At 39.4% G+C, this 21,147-nt stretch overlaps 1 protein-coding gene across 1 annotated transcript in view; it reads left to right on the plus strand.

The window, feature by feature from the left end:
- Positions 1-21,147, plus strand: part of rxrab (retinoid x receptor, alpha b) — an 82,589-nt gene that overhangs the window by 54,446 nt on the left and 6,996 nt on the right. The window contains exons 4-9 of the mRNA XM_079606633.1: positions 6,440-6,590; positions 7,605-7,784; positions 10,341-10,504; positions 14,471-14,600; positions 15,280-15,412; positions 18,097-18,188. Of these exons, the coding sequence (XP_079462759.1) occupies positions 6,440-6,590; positions 7,605-7,784; positions 10,341-10,504; positions 14,471-14,600; positions 15,280-15,412; positions 18,097-18,188 (850 nt within the window). The remainder of the gene's footprint in view (positions 1-6,439; positions 6,591-7,604; positions 7,785-10,340; positions 10,505-14,470; positions 14,601-15,279; positions 15,413-18,096; positions 18,189-21,147) is intronic.

Consider the following 21,147-nt stretch of genomic DNA (forward strand, 5'->3'; position numbering starts at 1 on the left):
GGAGTCCGGATTTCTCAGCCGGTACTTTATAGTTCCAAAGAAGGATGGAGGGTTCCTGCCGATTTTAGATCTGAGTCACTTAAATCGTTCTCTGAGGAGCTTCAGGTTCAAGATGCTCATCGTGAATCAAATCAGGTCCGAGGACTGGTTTATCACGATAGGTCTAAAAGACGCATACTTCCGTGCTCCATCCTTCCAATATACAGGAGGTTCCTGAGGTTCGCTTTCGGGGGCGAAGCGTACCAAATTCGGGTTCTTCCGTTTGGCCTAGCACTCTCCCCTCACAAAAGCTCCAAGTGTATGGATGCAGCTCTGGTCCTACTGAGACTTCAGGACATCCTCACACTTAATTGAATCGACGACTGGCCCATTCTGGCTCAGTCTCGAGCAATGGCAGTTCGGCATTGAGATGTCGTCCTTGGCCGTATTCCCGAGCTTGGGGGTGAGACTCAACACGAAGAAAAGCGTGTTGGTACCAGCTCAGAAAACTACGTTTCTGGGCACATATGTCTTCCGCGTGTATCGAGTCCATCAGGGCCATGGCATCCGGGATAAAGCTAGGCCAGGCCATCACTGTAAAGCAATTTCTAAGACTGCTGGGCCTCATGGCAGCTGTGTCCAACATAATACCTTTTGGACCTTCTACACATGAGGCTCCTTCAGTGGTGGCTGATAGCCAAGGGGATTTCCCCAAGGGGGAATCCGTTCCGAACAATCAGGGTTACGCGCCGATGCCTTCGTTTCCCTAATTAATATGGAAGAAACCTTGGTTCCTGTCCCAAGGGCCAGTGTTAGCAGCGTCATGTCGCCGGAAAACCGTTTCGACAGGCGCCTCCTTCACTGGCGTGGGCGCGGTCATGGATGGCCGCTTTGCCAGGGGTCTGTGGCAGAACCATCAACATGTTTGGCATATATTTTGCCTAGAGATGTTGGCTGTGTTCAGGGCTCCGAGGAGCTCCCTCCCAGACATCAATTTATCTGAACCGACAAGGGGGACTCAGATCGCGCCCTCTATCCAGACTGGCGCATCAGATTAATCTATGGTCCCAGGGGAAATTATTATCTATTAGAGCAATATATGTCCCGAGGGTTCAGAATCAGGGAGCAGACATCCTGTCGAGGCAGGGGCTGAGGCCCGGGGAATGGAGACTTCACCCAGAGGTGGTGAAGTTGATATGGCAGAGGTTGGACCAATGGAAGTGGATCTGTTTGCGTCTCGAGAGACGTCCCACTGTCCACTTTGGTTTTCCCTCACTCATCCAGCCCCACTGGGGTTGGATGCCATGGTACAGGCTTGGCTGAGGCTTCGCCTGTATGCTTTTCCCCCGATCGCTCTGCTCCCGGGAGTCCTGGAGAGGGTCCGTCAGGAGGGCATCAGTCTTCTTCTGATAGCCCCGTTGTGGCCGGCCCAAGTATGGTTTTCAGACATATTTTCACTTCTGATAGCTCCGCCGTGGCAGATTCCTCTGAGGAGGGATCTGTTGTCTCAGGCGGAGGGCACAATATTCCACCCTCGCCCGGAGCTGTAGAAATTGTGGGTCTGGCCCCTGAGGGGGTCCAGTACCTAGATGCCGGTCTATCAGCTGGGATGGTCAAAACCATACTTTGCTCTAGGGCTCCGTCTACTATGAGATTATATGGCCTCAAGTGGTAGGTTTTTCCACTTGGAGTAGAGAACATGAGTTAGATCCAGTTAACTGCCCAGTGGCTTCAGTTCTGGAGTTTCTTCAAGATCGTTTCTCTGCGGGTCTCTCCCCGTCCACACTTAAGGTGTACGTGGCTGCCAGTTCGGCGGTCCATGCACCACTGAGTGATGGGCCTTTGGGGAGGCACCAACGGGTCATACTATTTCTCCATGGTACATGGAGGTCAGGTCCTTCCTGGGACCTGGTGGTGGTTCTCGAAGGGCTATCCCTGGCTCCCTTCGAATCCCTCCAGTCAGCTTCGCCTAGGACCTCACGTTCAAGATAGCCTTTCTCTTAGCTGTTTCTTAAAATTATTAAGAGAGTGGGAGATCTCCAAGCCCTGGCACTAACGCCAGCTTGCTTGGGGTTTTGCCCCCGGCAGAGTTAAGGCCATCTTGCACCCGAGACCCGGCTATGTGCCTTAAGTGCATTCTAACATGGCTAGGTCCATGGTCCTGCGAGCATTTCATCCTCCACCTCATGTGTCGGCAGAAGAAGAGAGGTTCCTTTGCTCTGCCAGTCAGGGTTCCGAGTATTTACCTTGAGGGGTCCTCTTCTTCGAGGAGGTCGGACCTACTGTTAGTGTGTTTTGGGTCACCTAATAAGGGGCTCCCGGCATCCAAACAAACCATAAGTAGGCCTACAAGGTGCGCAATTTGCCTTCACCTTTGGCCGTAAGGGCTCATTTTAACAGAGGCATGGCGTCCTCTAGGGCCCTCCGTTCGGGAGTGCCCCTCCAGGAGATCTGTGAGGCAGCCGGTTGGGCTACCCTGCACACTTTCATCAGGTTTTATTGTCTTCACCTCCTTAGTGCGTCTGGCGCACGAGTGCTCTCGTCCTAGCTTAAGTGCCTGAGATCAACTTCACTCTAGGACAGGCTTTTTCGGTGCGTGGCCTAGTGGGTATTCGTTCCCCAAAGAGTCGTTTTCAACGACGCAGTGCGAGTTCCCTACGAAAGGGAACGTCTCGGGTTACGACTGTAACCCTTGTTCCCTGAGGAGGGAACGAGACACTGCGTCGTCTTGCCACGCCCCTTAACGCCTGGGAGCGGCTTGCTTCATCGCGAGGCTAATGTGTGTGTGCGCCGGCGACACTTTTATGCATCCGGTTATGCCGTCACATGTTACGTCACGACGCAACACCAATCAGGATTGGATTAGTTTCATTCATACTTCAGAGGCGCACGCTTAGGGAGCGTCCCCAAAGAGTCGTTTTCAACGACGCAGTGTCTCGTTCCCTCCTCAGGGAACAAGGGTTACAGTCGTAACCCGAGACGTTTTCACCAAGCAAGCACCACTCACATTTTCTTTCAGAAATATAAAATCCTTTGTTTAAAATTCCAATCTTGAATGCAAATATAAAGGGAGTAGAACCTTAGAACCTTAGAACCTTCAATGCATTTGTGGTAAATCCCCCATTGCTCAATATAAATGTTTATGCATTATACAAAAAAAGGTTTATAGCATAATTCAGAGCACAGATGATATTTTGGGCATGTTTATGGTCAGTGACTGATGTGCGCAGCATCTCATGACTGTGCAATGCAGCAACACAAGTTTGTGGACAGATTTAACCATTCTAAAAGCTCTACACACAAAGAGCAGCATGAGATGGTCACATGGCACACGTGATCTGTCTTCTAATAGCTGCTGTGGGCTCTACAGTGTAAGATGCGATAATAAAATGTATTTTCTCCCTGTTCATTATGTCTTGTCTCCATTTCTCTGGACATGATACTTAATTTGGTTGTCATAGACGGTTCTCAGGGTTATGAAAATGCCAGTCATTCACTCTTTCCACAGGACTATAAGAGTGTTTTTTTGCTTCATGGAAAGTCTTGATCTTACCAATTATTTCTATCAGAAGCTTCATGCCCACATTTTTTACATAACTCATAAAGGAGTTATCAAGATGTCAAAGTTGCTCTTTTCCGTGTATTCTTTTCCATGAAGTTCAGTTGTCTGAAAAATAAAATAGAATATTAACCTAAACCTAATCTTTTCTTTTCTCGTTTCTTTTCTTGTTTCTGTTCTCTTCTTTTCTTGTTTCTGTTCTCTTCTTTTCTTGTTTCTGTTCTCTTCTTTTCTTGTTTCTGTTCTCTTCTTTTCTTTTCTTGTTTCTGTTCTCTTCTTTTCTTTTCTTGTTTCTGTTCTCTTCTTTTCTTGTTTCTGTTCTCTTCTTTTCTTGTTTCTGTTCTCTTCTTTTCTTTTCTTGTTTCTGTTCTCTTCTTTTCTTTTCTTGTTTCTGTTCTCTTCTTTTCTTGTTTCTGTTCTCTTCTTTTCTTGTTTCTGTTCTCTTCTTTTCTTTTCTTGTTTCTGTTCTCTTCTTTTCTTGTTTCTGTTCTCTTCTTTTCTTTTCTTGTTTCTGTTCTCTTCTTTTCATTTCTTGTTTCTGTCCTCTTCTTTTCTCTTTTCTCGCTTCTTTTCTCGTTTAGTTTCTTTTCTTTTCTCGTTTCCTTTCTTTTCTCGTTTCCTTTCTTTTCTTGTTTCGTTTAATTGCTTTTTGTCGTGTTTCGTTTCTCATTTCGTTTAGTTTCTCGTTTCATTTCTCGTTTCTCTTCTCGTTTTTCGCTTCTTTTCTCGTTTTTCTTCTCATTTCTCGCTTATTTTCTCATTTGTTCTGTTTACCGTGTGAGCCAGGACCATCACTGGTGCCACCTCAAATTAAACATGGTTGTGTGACGCAGACTCAGATTCCTACATTTCCACATTTGACAGATGCTTTTATCCAAACTTACAGTGCATCCAATCTCTACCTTGGTGTTGCTAGCACCGTGTTCTATTTTTTTAGGATGCTTTCACATTTGGTTCAATTGCCTGGTCCAAACTCGATTACTAGTAGATTAGTACAATTTAGCAGCGAACTGTACAGGAGTTCACATGAACTTTACCACTGATCACCCTTTTTATGCAGTATGGTTCACAGGTGCGCAACGGAAAACAGCGTTCACATCATCCAACTCTGACATCAATTGAACCCCGGTGCTCACCAACAGTAGTGTGAAAGGTTTTTCATGTTTATCTGGCTGTTAGATTTTTGTGCATTTTTAGGGATTGCTGTTGATTACCGATCCTAGAGTGCATGAATGTGGGGATCTGATACTTTAAGGGCTTAAAGTTAAGACTGTTAGTCTGTCTCCTGGTCTAAATCTAGAGGCTACCAGTCCCATGGCACTGAACATATTGAATTACAGTTTGTGTGTGTGTGTGTGTTTGACTGTCAAAACTGCCATGCCTGCATCCGAATAGAAGCAGGCAGCAGGTAGATATTTTGTGTGTGTGTGTGTGTGTGTGTGTGTGTGTGTGTGTGTGTGTGTGTGTGTGTGTGTGTGTGTGTGTGTGTGTGTGTGTGTGTGTGTGTGTGTGTGTGTGTGTGTGTGTGTGTGTGTGTGTGTGTGTGTGTGTGTGTGTGTGTGTGTGTGTGTGTGTGTGTGTGTGTGTGTGTGTAAACGTAAGTGCAGGTGTGTGCTTAGTGGTATATATCTGGGTTCCTGCCACTCTTTTTTATTTTATTTTTTTACTATCACAATCATGTTGCAAGTTCTTTTGTTTTCAGTATGTATGCACATGGCGCAGTTTTACATGTACATTGGGCTGCATTTGCATTTAGATTTGTTGTATTTCTTTACTCAAGAGGTAAGCTGTTTGGATCTTATTTAACCAATTTAGGTCACATTTATGTTTTCCCTACCTGTAGAAGTAATAATTCAGGATTAAAGCTTCATGCTTAAAGGAGCTTCATGTTAAAGCATCCCATTGTGTAATGCTAACCATGATCGTCAGTAACCCCTTTAAAGCTGGACGACTGTCAAAAACTGCCTGACGGCTGACCGTCGGCTTGGTGTCCCGGGCTTAAGAGTCTGTATGCAGGACTATTACGTCATATCTACATTGTAGTCCTGACCTCAGGTGTGGGGATGTCGTAAACCAGAAACATTTGTCATGAGTCAGACTGTCTTTGATTGGGCAAACAAAATAATGCTGACACAATTTAAGGTGTGGAAATGCCAGGAGAGGGTTTTTGTTAAATGAACACAATAGTCTGCTGTCTGCCTCAAAATATTTTGACATTACAACACTATTGTGGATTTAAATACTTGACTCATATATATTAGACTTTGCTTCTTTTTTTGTTAGAAAGAGTTTAGCACTTTCATTGGTGAATGACTTTAATGTTTTCCTCTCTTCATGAAGCTGTATAGTTTCATGTATCAGTCCCTCACGAATTACCGAAGAAAAACATAGTGAACATTCTTTCGTCGTAATGTTTCCTGTAGGTGTGTCTGTTGTGTCTTTCACAGGTCGGCTCATCAATCATCACATTTTGCGTGACTTTAGTTCTGGGTAGTTAAGAACAAACTCCACGTGTAATTGATTCCGTTCCAACAGACACTTTTTTTTATGTGGAATTTTGCTCTACCATTCATAAGTTAGTGGTTAGTAAGGTTTATTTTTAATTTTGAATGAAATAAATACTTTTATTCAGCAAAGATGCATTAAATTGATCAACAAAGGAGGGTAAATACATTTATAATGTATATTTCAACTAAATTCTGGTACTTTCTATTTATCAGAATAATCCTGAAATGTATCATGGTTTCCACAAAAATATTAGACATAAAAATATGAAAATTAACAATATTACCGTTTTTACTGTATTTTTGATCAGTGGATTCAATGTGTTGATTCAGTTATTATCAGCTTGTAATGGTTTGATATCTAATATATTTTTTATATATATATTTTTTTATTTAGCTCAGTTCGCCCATGAATGCAGTCAGTAGTTTGGAGGACATTAAACCCCCTCTGGGTCTGAACGGGATGATGAAGGTCCCGGCACAGCCCACAGGCACATCCCTCTCCCTCACAAAACACATCTGTGCCATTTGCGGAGACCGTTCATCAGGTGACACACACACACACACACACACACACACACACACACACACACACACACACACACACACACACACACACACACACACACACACACACACACTCCTAGATGATTTAAAAAAATTATTCATGCACTGTGTAATTTGTCTCTGTTAGAATGGAACGAAATAGCTAAACCGGCATAATAATCTATGAACAATACATTTATTAGATAAATTATTTTTAAAAAATGATTTCACGGCTACTTACTGAAATAATAAATAATGCACGTAAAAAAAATTTTTTATTGAAAATAGTGATTGTTTTATTATGTAAGACAAAAGAGCCCACAGACGTATAAGAGAGACTGGCATTTCTAGTTGCCATAATAACATATACAGTTCAATAGTCATTATCCACCTTTTTCCTACATCCCATAATTCTTTGTGTGAATTATGGGAGTAACTTCCGTTAAACTGTAAACAATCAGCGAAAGGTTCGGTCTATGAACGCAAAAATAAGCATTTTCAAAATCTGGTTACTATAAGATGACATTATTCTATACTCACCCTTCAATCATCGAAAATTAAAAGGACATTTAAAAGTGTAAAATCATTAACAAATTACCACCACAGACTATGAATAACCCTGATTATTTCCGCAGCAATATTACGGACATGTTAAATATCTCTGTAGTAATATTCTTAGTGCATTCCAGTGAATTATTAATGGGATATATCGTCAATTAATTTGGGAGAACAGGCTACAAACCCACAGTATATGTTGTCCTTTTTCATATTTACAGTAGAACACAATAAAAAAAGAAGATCATCAGGAGGAAAAGAATGCAGTGGCGGAAAAAAGCTTTAATAATGTGCTTTATTGTGCTTGTTAAACTGCAGTCATGATATTGGTCACTCAATATATTCTGTCTTTCAGAGTAATGTGTGACAACACAGATGCGTGGCTGTTGAATTATTGAAATCAAATGCCAATTAAAGATAACCCTGCTGGGAAGAATACTAAAGCATATGTCTGCCGGCAGGTAAACACTACGGGGTGTACAGCTGTGAGGGCTGTAAGGGCTTCTTCAAGAGAACGGTGAGAAAGGATTTGACGTACACCTGCCGAGACAACAAGGACTGTTTAATCGACAAACGCCAACGCAACCGCTGTCAGTACTGCCGCTATCAGAAGTGCTTAGCCATGGGAATGAAGAGAGAAGGTGCGTTGCTTCTTTCTTCTAACACATGACAATTCTGAATAATATCAGAATTTAGTCATATTCTGACTATGGATGGCTCATATAATCATTAAAGGAATGGTTCACCCAAAAATTACTCACCCTCAACACATCCTAGGTGTATATAACTTTCTTCTTTCAGCCGAACACAGTCGGAGTTATATGAAATAATATCTTGGCTCTTCCCAGCTTAGTAATGGCATTGAATAGTGCCCGAGTTTTGAAGCTCCAAAATGCGCATCCATCATAAAAGTAACCCATACGACTCCAGTGAGTTGGTTGTAGTGAATCGATGGGTTTTTGTGAGAAAAATATCCATATTTAAAACTTTATGAACAAAATTATACGAACGAGACTTGACGAACACGAAAGCGCAGAGGATAGGGCAAAACAAAATGACGGTCACGAATCTAAAACAAGAACTTTTAAAGAAAAATGTCAGAGGATTTCGATATAGTTTAAATATGGGTTTACAAAAACCCATCGCTTTGCTTCAGAAAGCCTGAAACCCACTGGAGTCGAATGGATTACTTTTTATGATGGATGGATGCGCTTTTTGGAGCTTGAAAAACACAGGCTCTACTCACTCCCCTCCGATTGTGTTCGGCTGAAAGAAGAAAGTCAGACACACCTAGGATGGCTTGAGGGTGAGTAAATTATAGGATAATTATTCCTTTAACCCGGTCAAACAGAGCAAATATTCCAGAAATCACCTTATTCTGAAGTTCTAATGTTCATTTTTTATGTCCACGGTCAGTTTGAAACTTTTGTTGGAGGAGATATTTTTACAGACTTAAACAATCAACATGGTGGTTGAAAGCACCGATGACCAACAATTTGCAGTTCATTGAACTGCTATGCTGTTGTCAAGGATATGAATGAGATTCATTAATGTGTTGATTAAATTATGCATTTTAAGTCTAGAATCATTAAAAGGAATTGAATTAAATGGCAAGAGATTGTATGCAGCATTTCCACTAGAGGATAGTGGGAAAATAATATAGGCTTACATTTAATTTATTCAGAGTGTATTCAGAATGTTATTGTAAATGTATGAGAACATTCCAATAGCTGAGAAGCATGTCATTTATTTATTTTTCATATAAGCACTATCCCTTATGTTCTTTTTTTTTTTTTTTTTTAAGGTTGGGGTCCTAATCAATGATGCGTGTATGAAAATAGAAATAATACATTTAAAAATAATGATTTTAAAATGAACCTTTTATTGTTCCTTCTAACGCTTTTTAACATGTTTTTCTGATCTAGTTAAAGGCCAGTAGCCAGATATTATTGAAGCTTTATCCTTTTGTTTTTTTTGCCACCGAGTGGGGATGCATTTTTCAGAAATATGACTAATATACATTCTAGTAACGTTCCTTCTGTCACAGCGAAGAAAAGTACAATAAAAGAAGTCACAGTAAACAACCAGCAGTGTCATACAAAGTAAAACCGGTTTAGCATGTGAAAACTGATTGAATTTATCCATTGCCAAGTTGCATTGTGACATTTTTTCATGGAAGACAGTTGAAGTATGTTATAAAGCCCGTCATGTTGTGCTATCAATTTTGTTTACAATCTGCTCTCAAAAGAGCAGGAAAAGTCATAAAGAATAAATCTGACACTAAAACGTTAGGTAATGGTATTGGACGTGAGGCCTGGACCCCCTATACTGAGGCCTCTGAGAGAGAGGTAACCTGACACACTTCTCCCCCACAAGCCACTCTCTCCACAAGTCTTTCTGTTTCTGAGGACAATAAAGCTAAAATAATTTCCTTGTGCCTCTCTCCTCACCTCTCAGTGACTCCTGGAGTAAAGCTTTATCCTTCAGCTGACCTCCACGGCTCTCTGCTGCTCCTACTCAAGAATTCCCCTCATGATCTGCTAGCGGTTTCTCAAACAGAGAGAAAGAGAGAGAGAGAGAGTCATAAAACAGGGCTTTTACAGACAGAAGGGAAAGCTGAAATGTTCCACAGCCTGACGGCGAGGCAGACGGGGCTCATTTCCACCAGGTCCAGACCACAGTAGACCGACTGTGTGGTTTAGACCTGGCTCCCCCTCTAAACCAGGCCAAACAAACGTGTGGGCTGTGTACACAACACGCAGATGCTCGCCCAAATGTGGCACACACACACCAATACATTGTCAACCTGCATAACTAATCGTTTGACCGAAAGTTTTAGAAGGACGGTTTTATGGCCCATGACTTTGTCCATAGACTGAATAGGAGCACAGAATCATGTTTGCACTGGATCGTACCCAAATAAAATATACATATTTTAAAAAGCAGAATATATAAAGTCCCTCCATACGTAGAATGACCTCCTCAACTTTTAGCCTCTGAAGTTGATGGATAATGGGCTGGATGCATTTGCAGCTCGATGAAAAACAGCCTGGGCTGTTTTTGTGGAAATGTGTAGATTACGAGCAAACCAAAAGCAGCTGCGTGTTATTGTGCACAAGGTCACGGTTTTGTTTGTGTATGTAACCGTACATGTCGCGCATGCAAGCCGTTCTAATTTTGTATGTGCACGTGTGCAGCCGTTCAGGAGGAGCGGCAGCGGGCGAAGGAGCGGAGCGAGGCTGAATTCGGCAGCTGTGCCAACGAGGACATGCCCGTGGAGAAGATTCTGGATGCCGAACTGGCAGTGGAACCAAAGACGGAGACCTACGTGGAGGCCAACCTGAGTCCGCCTGCCAACTCTGTAAGCCAATCTCTCCCTCTAAATCACACTCAGTGACATTCAACTTATGGAGAACATTTGGCTCGTCTGAAATGTGCCATTTCAGAGTTACACTTCACAATTGCTCCTCAGTGAACCGGCCGGGCTCCATCATTTTCTGAATGCCAAGACTAAGGAAAGGTTCCAGCCTGCCTGCAGGTATACGAAAAGACAGTTTTAAGAGTTTTGCAGATGTCCAAGAAAGAGTCAGATGCAGATGCATTTCTGTTTGTGAATAGGAAGGGCTATTTTTACGATCCCACTCCCAGCGGATGGATTCGGCTACATAGCAATGCTCTTTGGCTTTGAAGGCCTCTGCACAGACCCCTCGAGAGGGGACATACTGCAGAAGAAGCACATTGTCATGTCACTAGATAAGAGCTTCAGCCATTAACCATGTCAGTTTGACACACCGAGGCTAGAGCTGTGTATATTTATGCCGTGTGCGCATTTGTCCTCTGTTTTGTGCAGCTGTAAGCTCTAAATCAGGTAGAGGTCAGGCAAAAAGAGGCATATGCTTTGTCTTCCCTACTTTGTATTTTCAGATTGTTTGTTTCCCCCACGGTCGTTTTTTTTTTTTTTTTAAATGGCTGTTTGTGTGTTTGTCCTTGAGCCCTGGGGAAGGTCCTCTCACATGAATAGGGCTCTAATGAATTTGGGTTGATTGGAAAACTGTTAAGACGTGATGATCTCAAATGAAAGCCGCATAGAATAGGAGACTTGTAAGCAAGATGTATATCTTATTGTTGTTATGATATTTGACTATGGTGGTGATATGAACTGAGCAATCATGAATACACTTATGAAAAAGAAGTGAGCGGGATGTGCACTTGTAGTGTACTTCAAATCTTAAAAGTATAATTTAAAAAAAACTATACTTGCAGATATAATATTAGTTCAAGTTCAAGGAGTCTTTATTATCCCGGGGGGTAATTCATTGTGCAGCAGCATGAGACATAAGTAACACACAAATTATACAAAACAACAACCATACAATCAGTAAAAAAAACTAAATAAATACTACACAGAAGTCCACAACTCACATTGACTTATTAAAACAACCTATAGCAGCAGGGACAAAATCGTTTTTGTGTCTGGTCCTGCATTTAGGCAGACTAAATCTGCGGCCCGACGGCAACAAAATGAAGCAGCTGTTCAGGGGGTGACTTGGGTCAGCCAAGACTGATTGTGCCTTCTTGAGGGTCCTTGTCTCATATACAGAATTTAAGAATGTATTAATTCAATAAAAGGCCACTTAAGTGAGAGTACACTTTCACAATTTTCATAATTTGAAAGGGGTGGTTGATCATGATTTCACTTTTCTTACTTTAGTTAGTGTGTAATGTTGCTGTTTGAGCATAAACAACATCTGCAAAGTTACAACGCTCAAATTTCGAAGCAAAGGAAGATATTTTCTTTTACAGAAATCCCTTTTTAAGGACTACAACAAACGGCTGGTAAGGACTACACGACATTCCTCCAGGGTTAGTGACATCACTAACCCTGAAATTTACATAAACCACTCCTCCGGGAACGCAATTTATAGATTATCATGACAGGATATGCTAATCAATAACTAGACGATAACTACACATAAACTACTACATAAATTCATCAACTAACCATTTAGAAATGTCCTGTTGCTTCTACATGTTGTCACTTCTTCTTGAGTCTGTCCATCATTGTCCGACTCCAGTTTGAACATAAAAAACTATTTTTTTTTGTTGAAATTTTCAGTGCATGTCTGTGTGAGGTAAAAAGACATGAGCTCTTGAAGCTCCGCCCCCTGTGCCGGGAGCCGCTCATTTGCATTTAAAGGGACAGACACAAAAACTGCGTTTTTGTTCACCCTCAAAAAGTGTCAACTTTAACATGCTATATAAAAAATATCTGTGAAGTATTTTGAGCTAAATCTTCACATACACACTCTGGGGACATCAGTGACTTATTTTACATCTTGTGAAAAGGGCATTATACCACCCCTTTAAAAAGAGAACAGTAATATATTTTTTTTTTTTTTAAAGTACATTGTCATGCTTTAAATAATTTATTTTGATGACTAACATACTAAAGCACATGTAAAGTACTTGATTACAATTTCCACTGTAGTGTGTTTTTCAATATTAAGTAAAAAAAAAAACATATATAGATGTACTAAAGTCCTACTTACAGTAAGTGGGTAAAAACTTTGTTGAAGTTTCAGCTATTGCATTTAATATAGATTTATATTATAATACATTTTCATTTAATTGCAGGTAACAAGTTAAGTGTCTAAATTAAAACACAATATTTTCAAACTAGTTGGCTATATTTTAAAGTAAATTATTTTCAGTACTCTTTGTAAAAGAATGCTAAAGAGTTGTTCTTTTTCTCAAGGGTATGTTACCACTAAAATGGAAGAGCATTTCGCTCTGGGTAGATGATGATGATGCTTCAGTGATAATGTGATTTGGTGATCCTATAGGGACAGAATTTGCTCCATGACAACAGCAGAACATGCACAGAGTGCTCGGACATGCCAGGCTGTTGGTTCATGAGTGCTTATTCTGATTGATTCTGGGCTGGAGAGCTTGGGTTATTCAAGCAGAAGGAAAGGCTTTTAGAGAGCAAAAGTTAAACAGGGAATAAAAATATTCCATCTGGGAAAATGATAGGAATGATTTCCACAAGACTTCCCACAAGATATCTGCTCATTTTCCACTCGCATCACCGAGTTTGATAGTTGAGTTTCTCTTGGTGATATCTTTGCAGAATGCAGATAAGGCAAGTAACATGTCACACAGTGAAGTCAATAACACTCGAAAGCTATTTCAGAGTTTGCAAAAAAAAAAATGTCCTTATTCCTGCATTGTTTATTGCATTCTCGTTAAAAGTCTGATATGTCCAAAAGCACATTTGTGTAGAAATACTCTATGCGTTCAAAAGTTCGTGGTCTTTTAAAAATGTTTAAGCTTTCATGCTCACCATGTCAGGTTTGGGTGAAGGGATGAGGCGAGGACTCAAAGATGCAGAGAAATAGGCTTTTGCTGTTATAAAGAATGACACTGAAGCTTCAAAGTGTGTATCGAGTTCACAGCGCAAGTTCTCATGAAGCTTCGTGCCGGAACGCGAATTGTTTTCAGAGAAACACGTGATCAACGAAAAACGAAGCCTCACTTTCTTTCAAGTTACATCGTGTCGGAATGTTTGAACCCAGACCACTTCTAAACCACTACTAACCACTACTGCGTTTTTGGACGTTTAAGTCCATTTACTAACTTTTTTTAACCATAAAATAATTAGACCATCTAATGCAATGATGCATTGATGCAATGATGCATTCTTTGAATCAAGCAAATATTATTGGTATTTGTATAATTAGTATTAATATAGCCTAATTGTTACATTTAATTTATTGCCACACTTTATGTGTGTGTGTGTGTGTGTGTGTGTGTGTGTGTGTGTGTGTGTGTACATTTTAATGAAAAATTCTTCAAAAAAAGAAAAATCCTTCAGATTATTGTATAATAAAATACATATCACCTTTGTCTCTGATGTTTCTCCTAAAATTCCATAGGACAAATTAAAATAGAAACAAAGAAGACATGTATAGAGCTATATAATTGATGTGGATAACATCTCTGAAATAATTTGGTCTAATTTAGTGTGATTTGTTAAGAAATGTTTGTTCCTCGGTTTATATTGAGACTGACTGTCATTTCCTGGAATCTTGGCATTGTCTTTTCTGAAGCTAGGAGTTCACTAGGGTATTTTCCCCAGAGAGTCAGAACACCAAAGTAAAAGTTTCCTCTCAATTGCTGTCAGTAGGAGCAATGTAGCAATGTAGAAGAAACAACTGAGAACTCATTTAGATTTTTCTTTGTGTTGCAAGGAAAGCTACTGACATCGAGTTATCTCTCTCTCTCTCTCTCTCACTCTCACTCTCTCTCTCTCTCTTTCCCTCTCTAGCCTAACGACCCTGTAACAAACATCTGCCAAGCAGCTGACAAGCAACTCTTTACCTTAGTGGAGTGGGCCAAGCGGATACCTCACTTTTCTGATCTCCCGTTGGACGATCAAGTCATCCTCCTTCGAGCAGGTGCGTCAGTAAATAAACACAGACCGAGTCATGCAGACATCGACCTAAAATTACCCATTTGCTGTACTTCTATTCATCCAGATATGAAGTTACCGCTGAAAAACAAAAACATGTTTTCCTTTTTTTGAAATTATAGTCTATTCTAGAAGCATTTATATAGATTTGCAAATACATTTGATCCAGCCTTGGGCCATAGCATCGATTAAAGAAGGAATTCCATCTCATTATCTCGGAGTTAGAGTCCTTATTCAGTAAAGGATGATGGCTTTTACACAGAGCGAGGGAGAATAAGAGGCTGGATTGTTCTCGCCATTCACATGTTGCATTTATTTTATTAGGCTGTAGGTTGCCTGAGGACAACTAAACTCTCAGTGTATTTCTGTCCAGTGTGTTTTTTTTAGAGCCTCAGAAATAGGATTGTAGCATATGAAACAGTGACATTGTATTAAACATGTATAGAAATGTCCACATTGAAACGAAACAATTTTGGTTTAGAACATACAACTTAAGTTGATATTGAGCTATATGAGGAAACAAATAGAGCAGAAAAATCCACCACACACACACACACACACACACACATACAGATACAAAGTAGATGTTTTGCACCCTTTCTTGCTACCTTTGTTTGTTTTTTCGCTTATCAATGTGTTTTTGTGCTCCTGTCCTCTGTTGCTAGGGTGGAATGAACTCCTGATTGCCTCTTTTTCGCATCGTTCCATAGCTGTGAAAGATGGGATATTATTAGCCACAGGCCTTCACGTCCATAGAAACAGCGCACATACTGCCGGTGTGGGAGCCATCTTTGACAGGTTAGTCCAAGCTTTCAGAGACGAAAAAAAAAAAGCCTGAGCTTGTATGATTTTCTATCTTCAGTGGAACACAAAAGGTGAATTTCTGAAGAATATTTTAGATGTTCTTTTAAATGTAACGAAAGTGAATGGGGATTGGGGATGTAAAGCTTACAAAATACAAAAATGTATTTAATGTAACTCCAATAAAAGTATACGGCTAATTTAATATAGAGTGCAATAGTCCGGTTCCGGAAGTAAACAATCCCAATTCATTTTCTCCATATGAGAATTGATTTTTAACAATAACTTATAAAACATAAAGTCAGATCTACAGTAGTGGCCAAAAGTGATTTCCGGCCTAGGAAAATTGAAATCCTTACCCTTTATTCAAATATTATTAAAAATGTATTAACGATTTTGTTAGCATATTGCGTAGTTGTGATTGGAGTCAATTGTTTTATTTGTGATAACACAATGAAACATGCCAAATTGCTGTCATACAAAGGAATTATGAACACATGCAAAAGACGAGAGAGAACTTACAAAATATGAATTATACTAATAGTCAATGTATGCTTTTTTTACTGTGAGCTTTTTGTTTTTAAAATAAAAAGTAAAATAAAAAAAATATGTAGCAATTTTTGCTAAATATTTTTGTCAGATAAAATTTACCTTTACGAAGTTTAATGTTTTATCCTTTACTCATATTTAAAATAAATATAAAACAAATATTGTCCTCATGTTTCGATGGTTTAATCAAACTTTTAGTGTCATTATGAACAAATATCCTCTCCGGAAATCACTTTTAGCCACTGCTATACTGTGAGCTTCAAGGTTGTTAGTCAATGGTATATGCTTTTGTTCAAGCCATCAACCTGCATTATTTCAACTTATTTTTAAATTATCATGTTTAACTGCAGAATACCTGATGTAAGCCTACATTCCCTATCTGTCAGTCACTTCGAAGTCATGTCGAATGATGACACTAAGCCAAGGGTTTCACTTGGGAGCCACAAACACCTCTGATCCATCAGAAAAGAAGAATAGAAGAATCATCCTATTCTATTCTATTCTATTCTACGTCAGAAAAGGCCAATGACAATTGGCAAGTGAAAGTCGCTTGCCATTCCCCCGCATACGTGTATATAAGGAGCAGCGTGCATTCACTTATTCCGATTTGTCCCGGCCATTTCAGCGGTCAGTTCATTGTTGTGGCAGGAGGGACAGAACGTCTTGTTCCCTCCGTCAGGGAATGATTCTCATGATTCCGCAGAGAAATCTGATCTCCACCAATCAAAGAATCGAAACAAGCAAATCACACCAAAAGAAGCCACTGATTTCCATGAAGCACTATGAATGGCGTAAAAGTCAGTTTGCGAGTGAATGCAAAGTTTCTCTGTGTAACGCGATACGTTTGCAAGAAAAAAAAAGCATTGAAATACAATTTTTCCTCCCATCTCATATTTTCCCGTCCCCTTAGGGGCTCCTATATATGCATATTTTCAGTGTCGGCGCCACAAGCGGGCCCTGGGGGGCGTGGACCGGACACTTGAGTCACTTCAATTCCATTTCATCCGTTTCTTCGAATCAAAGTTTGTAATGTTGTCATTCTCTTCATAGCTGTGGTTGGTTTAGTTCATGCATTTGAACTCTTTAACAATTTTTTTTTTTTTAAATCCCCATAGGAAAAATAAATAGGAAATATACTTTCAGAACCAAGGCCACTGAAAAAGTGGATGGACACCGTTGCACTGTACCAAATCGCCTGAAGCCTTATGATAGTTTCGTGAAGGACAGACCAAAGTTGTTATTCACTGAAACCTCAAATCTCAAATCACATTTTCCACACACAAAACTATCATAGAGCCTTTTAAGTCGTGGAACATAGTTGTATTCAATGTGTGCTACTTTTATGATACTTTCGGGTTAATCCAGTCCCCATTGACTTTATTCATTGAATTCATTGATTAATTTTTTCATTGAAATTACATGGAAAAGAGCAGCTACAAAATTATCCTAAATATTTTGTGTTCCACAAAAAAGAGAAAGTAACACATGTTGTTAGCAATGTGAGGGTGAGTTAATATCCTATATACCCGGTGCAACAGCCAGTTATGATGACCGAATTTCCATTTTGGGTGAACTATCGTTTTAAATTCAGTGTCAGTGTTCAGTTTATAGAGAGTAGGGTCTTGCTCTTGCGATCTACTAAGAAACCTTTCTGCGTCCTGATAGTACACCCTGTGGAAGATTTGTGACAGCCGTAGGTCATGCACACATGAATTTTTGAAAATAACCCCTATAATGATATTAGACGCTGCATCATGAAAGTGTCCTGCACATCTTACTCTTGATTGATGCCGTTTTTACATTAAGCCGTATGGCAGTTTTATGTAGCGCTGTGATAATGTTTCACTGGCTGCGTGAGATATGCCCGTGTCCTCACTAATGAAATATATGCTGCCCGGTCTGTCTGCAGTCGAGATGAATGTGTCTTATAAGACATAATGACTTTGATTTTCAAGGCAATATGAAAACTAAATATAAAGCGGAGCGATGACTCACTGAGCCTGTTTAATATGTTACAGAACATTTACCGGCATTTTTAAGGGTATGATGGAGAAAAATGAACTTGCTATAATTTAGATTGGCTGAGTTGCCTGTGAGCGTAAAGATTTGTTCACTGTTTTTTTTTTTTTCAGAGTGCTGACAGAGCTTGTGTCAAAGATGAGAGACATGCAAATGGACAAGACTGAACTTGGATGCCTGCGGGCCATTGTTCTGTTCAATCCAGGTACAGTAATGTATACTTCAACTGAAGAGGCATTTTAAATGCACTTGAATAAGAGTGCTGTGTGTTTGTCTGAGCTAACTTGCTATTTGTTTTGGTCCATTTAACATTAAAAATTGGTTGAAATAAAGCCAGAAAGGGTAAATGAGATTCGTAACCCTCAGTAAAGCAGGCTTATAGCTAGCAGTATATACTGTGTACTGCAACATTGTTCTCACGTGTCCTCTGTTTTCTTTGTTTCCTCATCTTCAAACAATAAAAATTGTCATTTTGGTGTGTAAAAATGTCTTAAATATTGACAGTCCAGTCAAATAATGAGTCAAGAAAGAGATCACTTTTGACCATTTGTCATAGTGGCTCCTGCAGCTGTATGGATGTACGCACTTTGTGTACCGTGAGCACTCCGAATGATTAGGCTATTACTCTGACAGTTATTACGCGTGTCCTGTATTTCTGTCGACAATCTATGACAACCGTTTTGTTCTCAGCATTGGATGAAATGGATATTCCCCTAAACAACAACTCAAACAAAAGCTACTTTTCGAAAGAAATCAGTGTGTCATGTGAATAAGCGGACATCTACACCGAAACGTGTTTCTATGGAAGCTTGTTTCTGCCAATAGAAAAAATCATTTAAGATAATTGCGAAATGGAATTGTGAGATATAAACTAAACAAAAAAAAAAACTATGCGTTATGTCAAAATGATATATGCTGGGGATAATCAGGAACTAAATAAGATAAAGCTGATTAGAATTAATCACAGGAATAAACTGGGACATAACCGAAACTAAACAGAGCAGTAATCCATGAACTAAAGTCACCTTTATTTATACAGCGTTTTTTTTACAATACAGATTGTTTCAAAGCAGCTTTACAGTGATAACAAATAATGCAGCAAAGAAGTTTTTGCTATACAGCAGATCTAGAAGAAAGTCATTGTCCAGTTTAAGTAAGTTCAGTATAAACGGTAAGTTAAGTATAAACAATACCGTTTTCAACTCTGTGTAAACTTCAAAAACGTGAATCTGTGAAAACGGTGGCGGCGTACATGTGCGTATTACGTGTTTGGTCTATAGGTATGCGCGTTGGAATGCGTATGTGCGCAGGCGCGTAGTTTTTCCTCTACAAAGTGACACTGCCATCTACTTGTCTGGCAAGCATAATACATACAATGTTGTCAAAACAGCCAGATCAAAAATATTAAGAATAATAAGTGTCCCCAACAAAGTGAGCAAGAGGTGACAGTGGCAAGGAACCCAAACTCCATCAGGTGACAGAATGGAGGGGAAAAAAACAGAATAGAATGGAAATTTCAAAACCGTGACAATATCTCGCAATTCTGACTTCAATTCTCAGAATTGTGAGATATAAAGTCCGATTCTGAGGGGAAAAAAGACTGACTTTATTTCTCAGAATTGCGAGTTTATATCTCACAATTCTGACTTTATAACTCACAATTTCGACTTTATATCACTCAATTCTGACTTTCTAACTTACAATTACGACTTTATATCACTCAATTCTGACTTTCTAACTTACAATTACGACTTTATATCACTCAATTCTGACTTTATTACTCCCAAGCCCACAGTGTAAAATGAAACCATGTCCGTACTGAGCCGGATCGGCACAGAATGGAACGCTTAAGCAACGAGAATGGTTTGGCCCAACAGTGGAAAAGTGCCTATACTCAAGAAAATTTAAACTTCTCTCAGAGTTGAATTTTTAACATCAGCATATATTGAACTTTTTAGTGTTGGTGTTTGCAAAAATAAATAGATACATAAATAAATCTCCTCTGAAATCCTGCATGCGCCCCTAACAAAAGGTCAATTCAAGCACATTGCATTGTGGGGTATGGTATCCGACGCTGAGGGCTTTGGCAAAAATAGTATGCTCAGCATCCTCTCTTTATATGTACAGTATGTGAAGAACGTTCTTAGAAGGCGATGCAGTTTGTTTCAAATGTTGTGACTATTAAGGACTGTAAAATCATATGTGGAAAGAGGATTGCTCCTTCTGAAATAGCTGAAATCTACAGCCTAAAGTTATTTGATTAAACTAGCATTACCCATCACCCACAACAAGACAAGATACACACAAATATACACCACCATTCAAAATGTTGGGGTTGGTAAGATTTTGTAATATTTTTGAAAGAATTTTCAGCATCATTACCCCAGTCTTTACTCTTCAGTGTCACAGGGATCTTCAGAAATCATTCTAATATGCTGATTTGCTGCTCAAGAAACATTTCTTATTATTATCAATTTTGAAAACAGTCGTGCTGCTTACTATTTTTGTAAAAACCATGAAACATATTTTTTTCAGGATTCTTTGATGAATAGGAAGTTCAAAAGAACAGCATTTATTTGAAATGGAAATCTGTTGTTACACTATAAATGTCTTTACTGTAATTGTTAATCAATTTGACACATCCTTGCTCAAAAAAAGTATTTCTTTTTTTTTTTAACAAAAATTCACTGCCCCACACTTTTGAACAGTAGTGAAGCTTCTAATAAAATGACACCTTAAAGGAATAGTTTACTTAAAAATGAAAATAATCTCATCATTTATTCACCCTCAAGTTGTTTCAAACCTGTGTTCATTTCTTTCTTCTGCTGAACGCAAAAGTAGATATTTTGAAAAAACATACTGTTGAATGGACCCCATTGACTTCCATAATAGGAAAAATATATGGAAGTCAATGGGGTCCATCAACTGTTTGGTTTCCGACATTCTTCAATATCTTCTTTTGTGAACAGCAGAAGAAAGAAATTCATACAGGTTTGAAACAACTTGAGGGTGAATAAATTATGACAGAATTTTCATTTTTAAGTGAACTATTCCTTTAACATGCTTTATTTGTTTTGCTGTGTATCAGGCGAGGTTTATCCCTACATGCCATTTCTTATGAAAGCAGTGTGTAAATATGACTTTATCTTAGGCACTTCACAATA

The sequence above is a fragment of the Phoxinus phoxinus genome (genome assembly GCF_949152265.1).
Source record: "Phoxinus phoxinus genome assembly, chromosome: 3".
NCBI classification, from domain to species: Eukaryota; Metazoa; Chordata; class Actinopteri; order Cypriniformes; family Leuciscidae; genus Phoxinus; species Phoxinus phoxinus.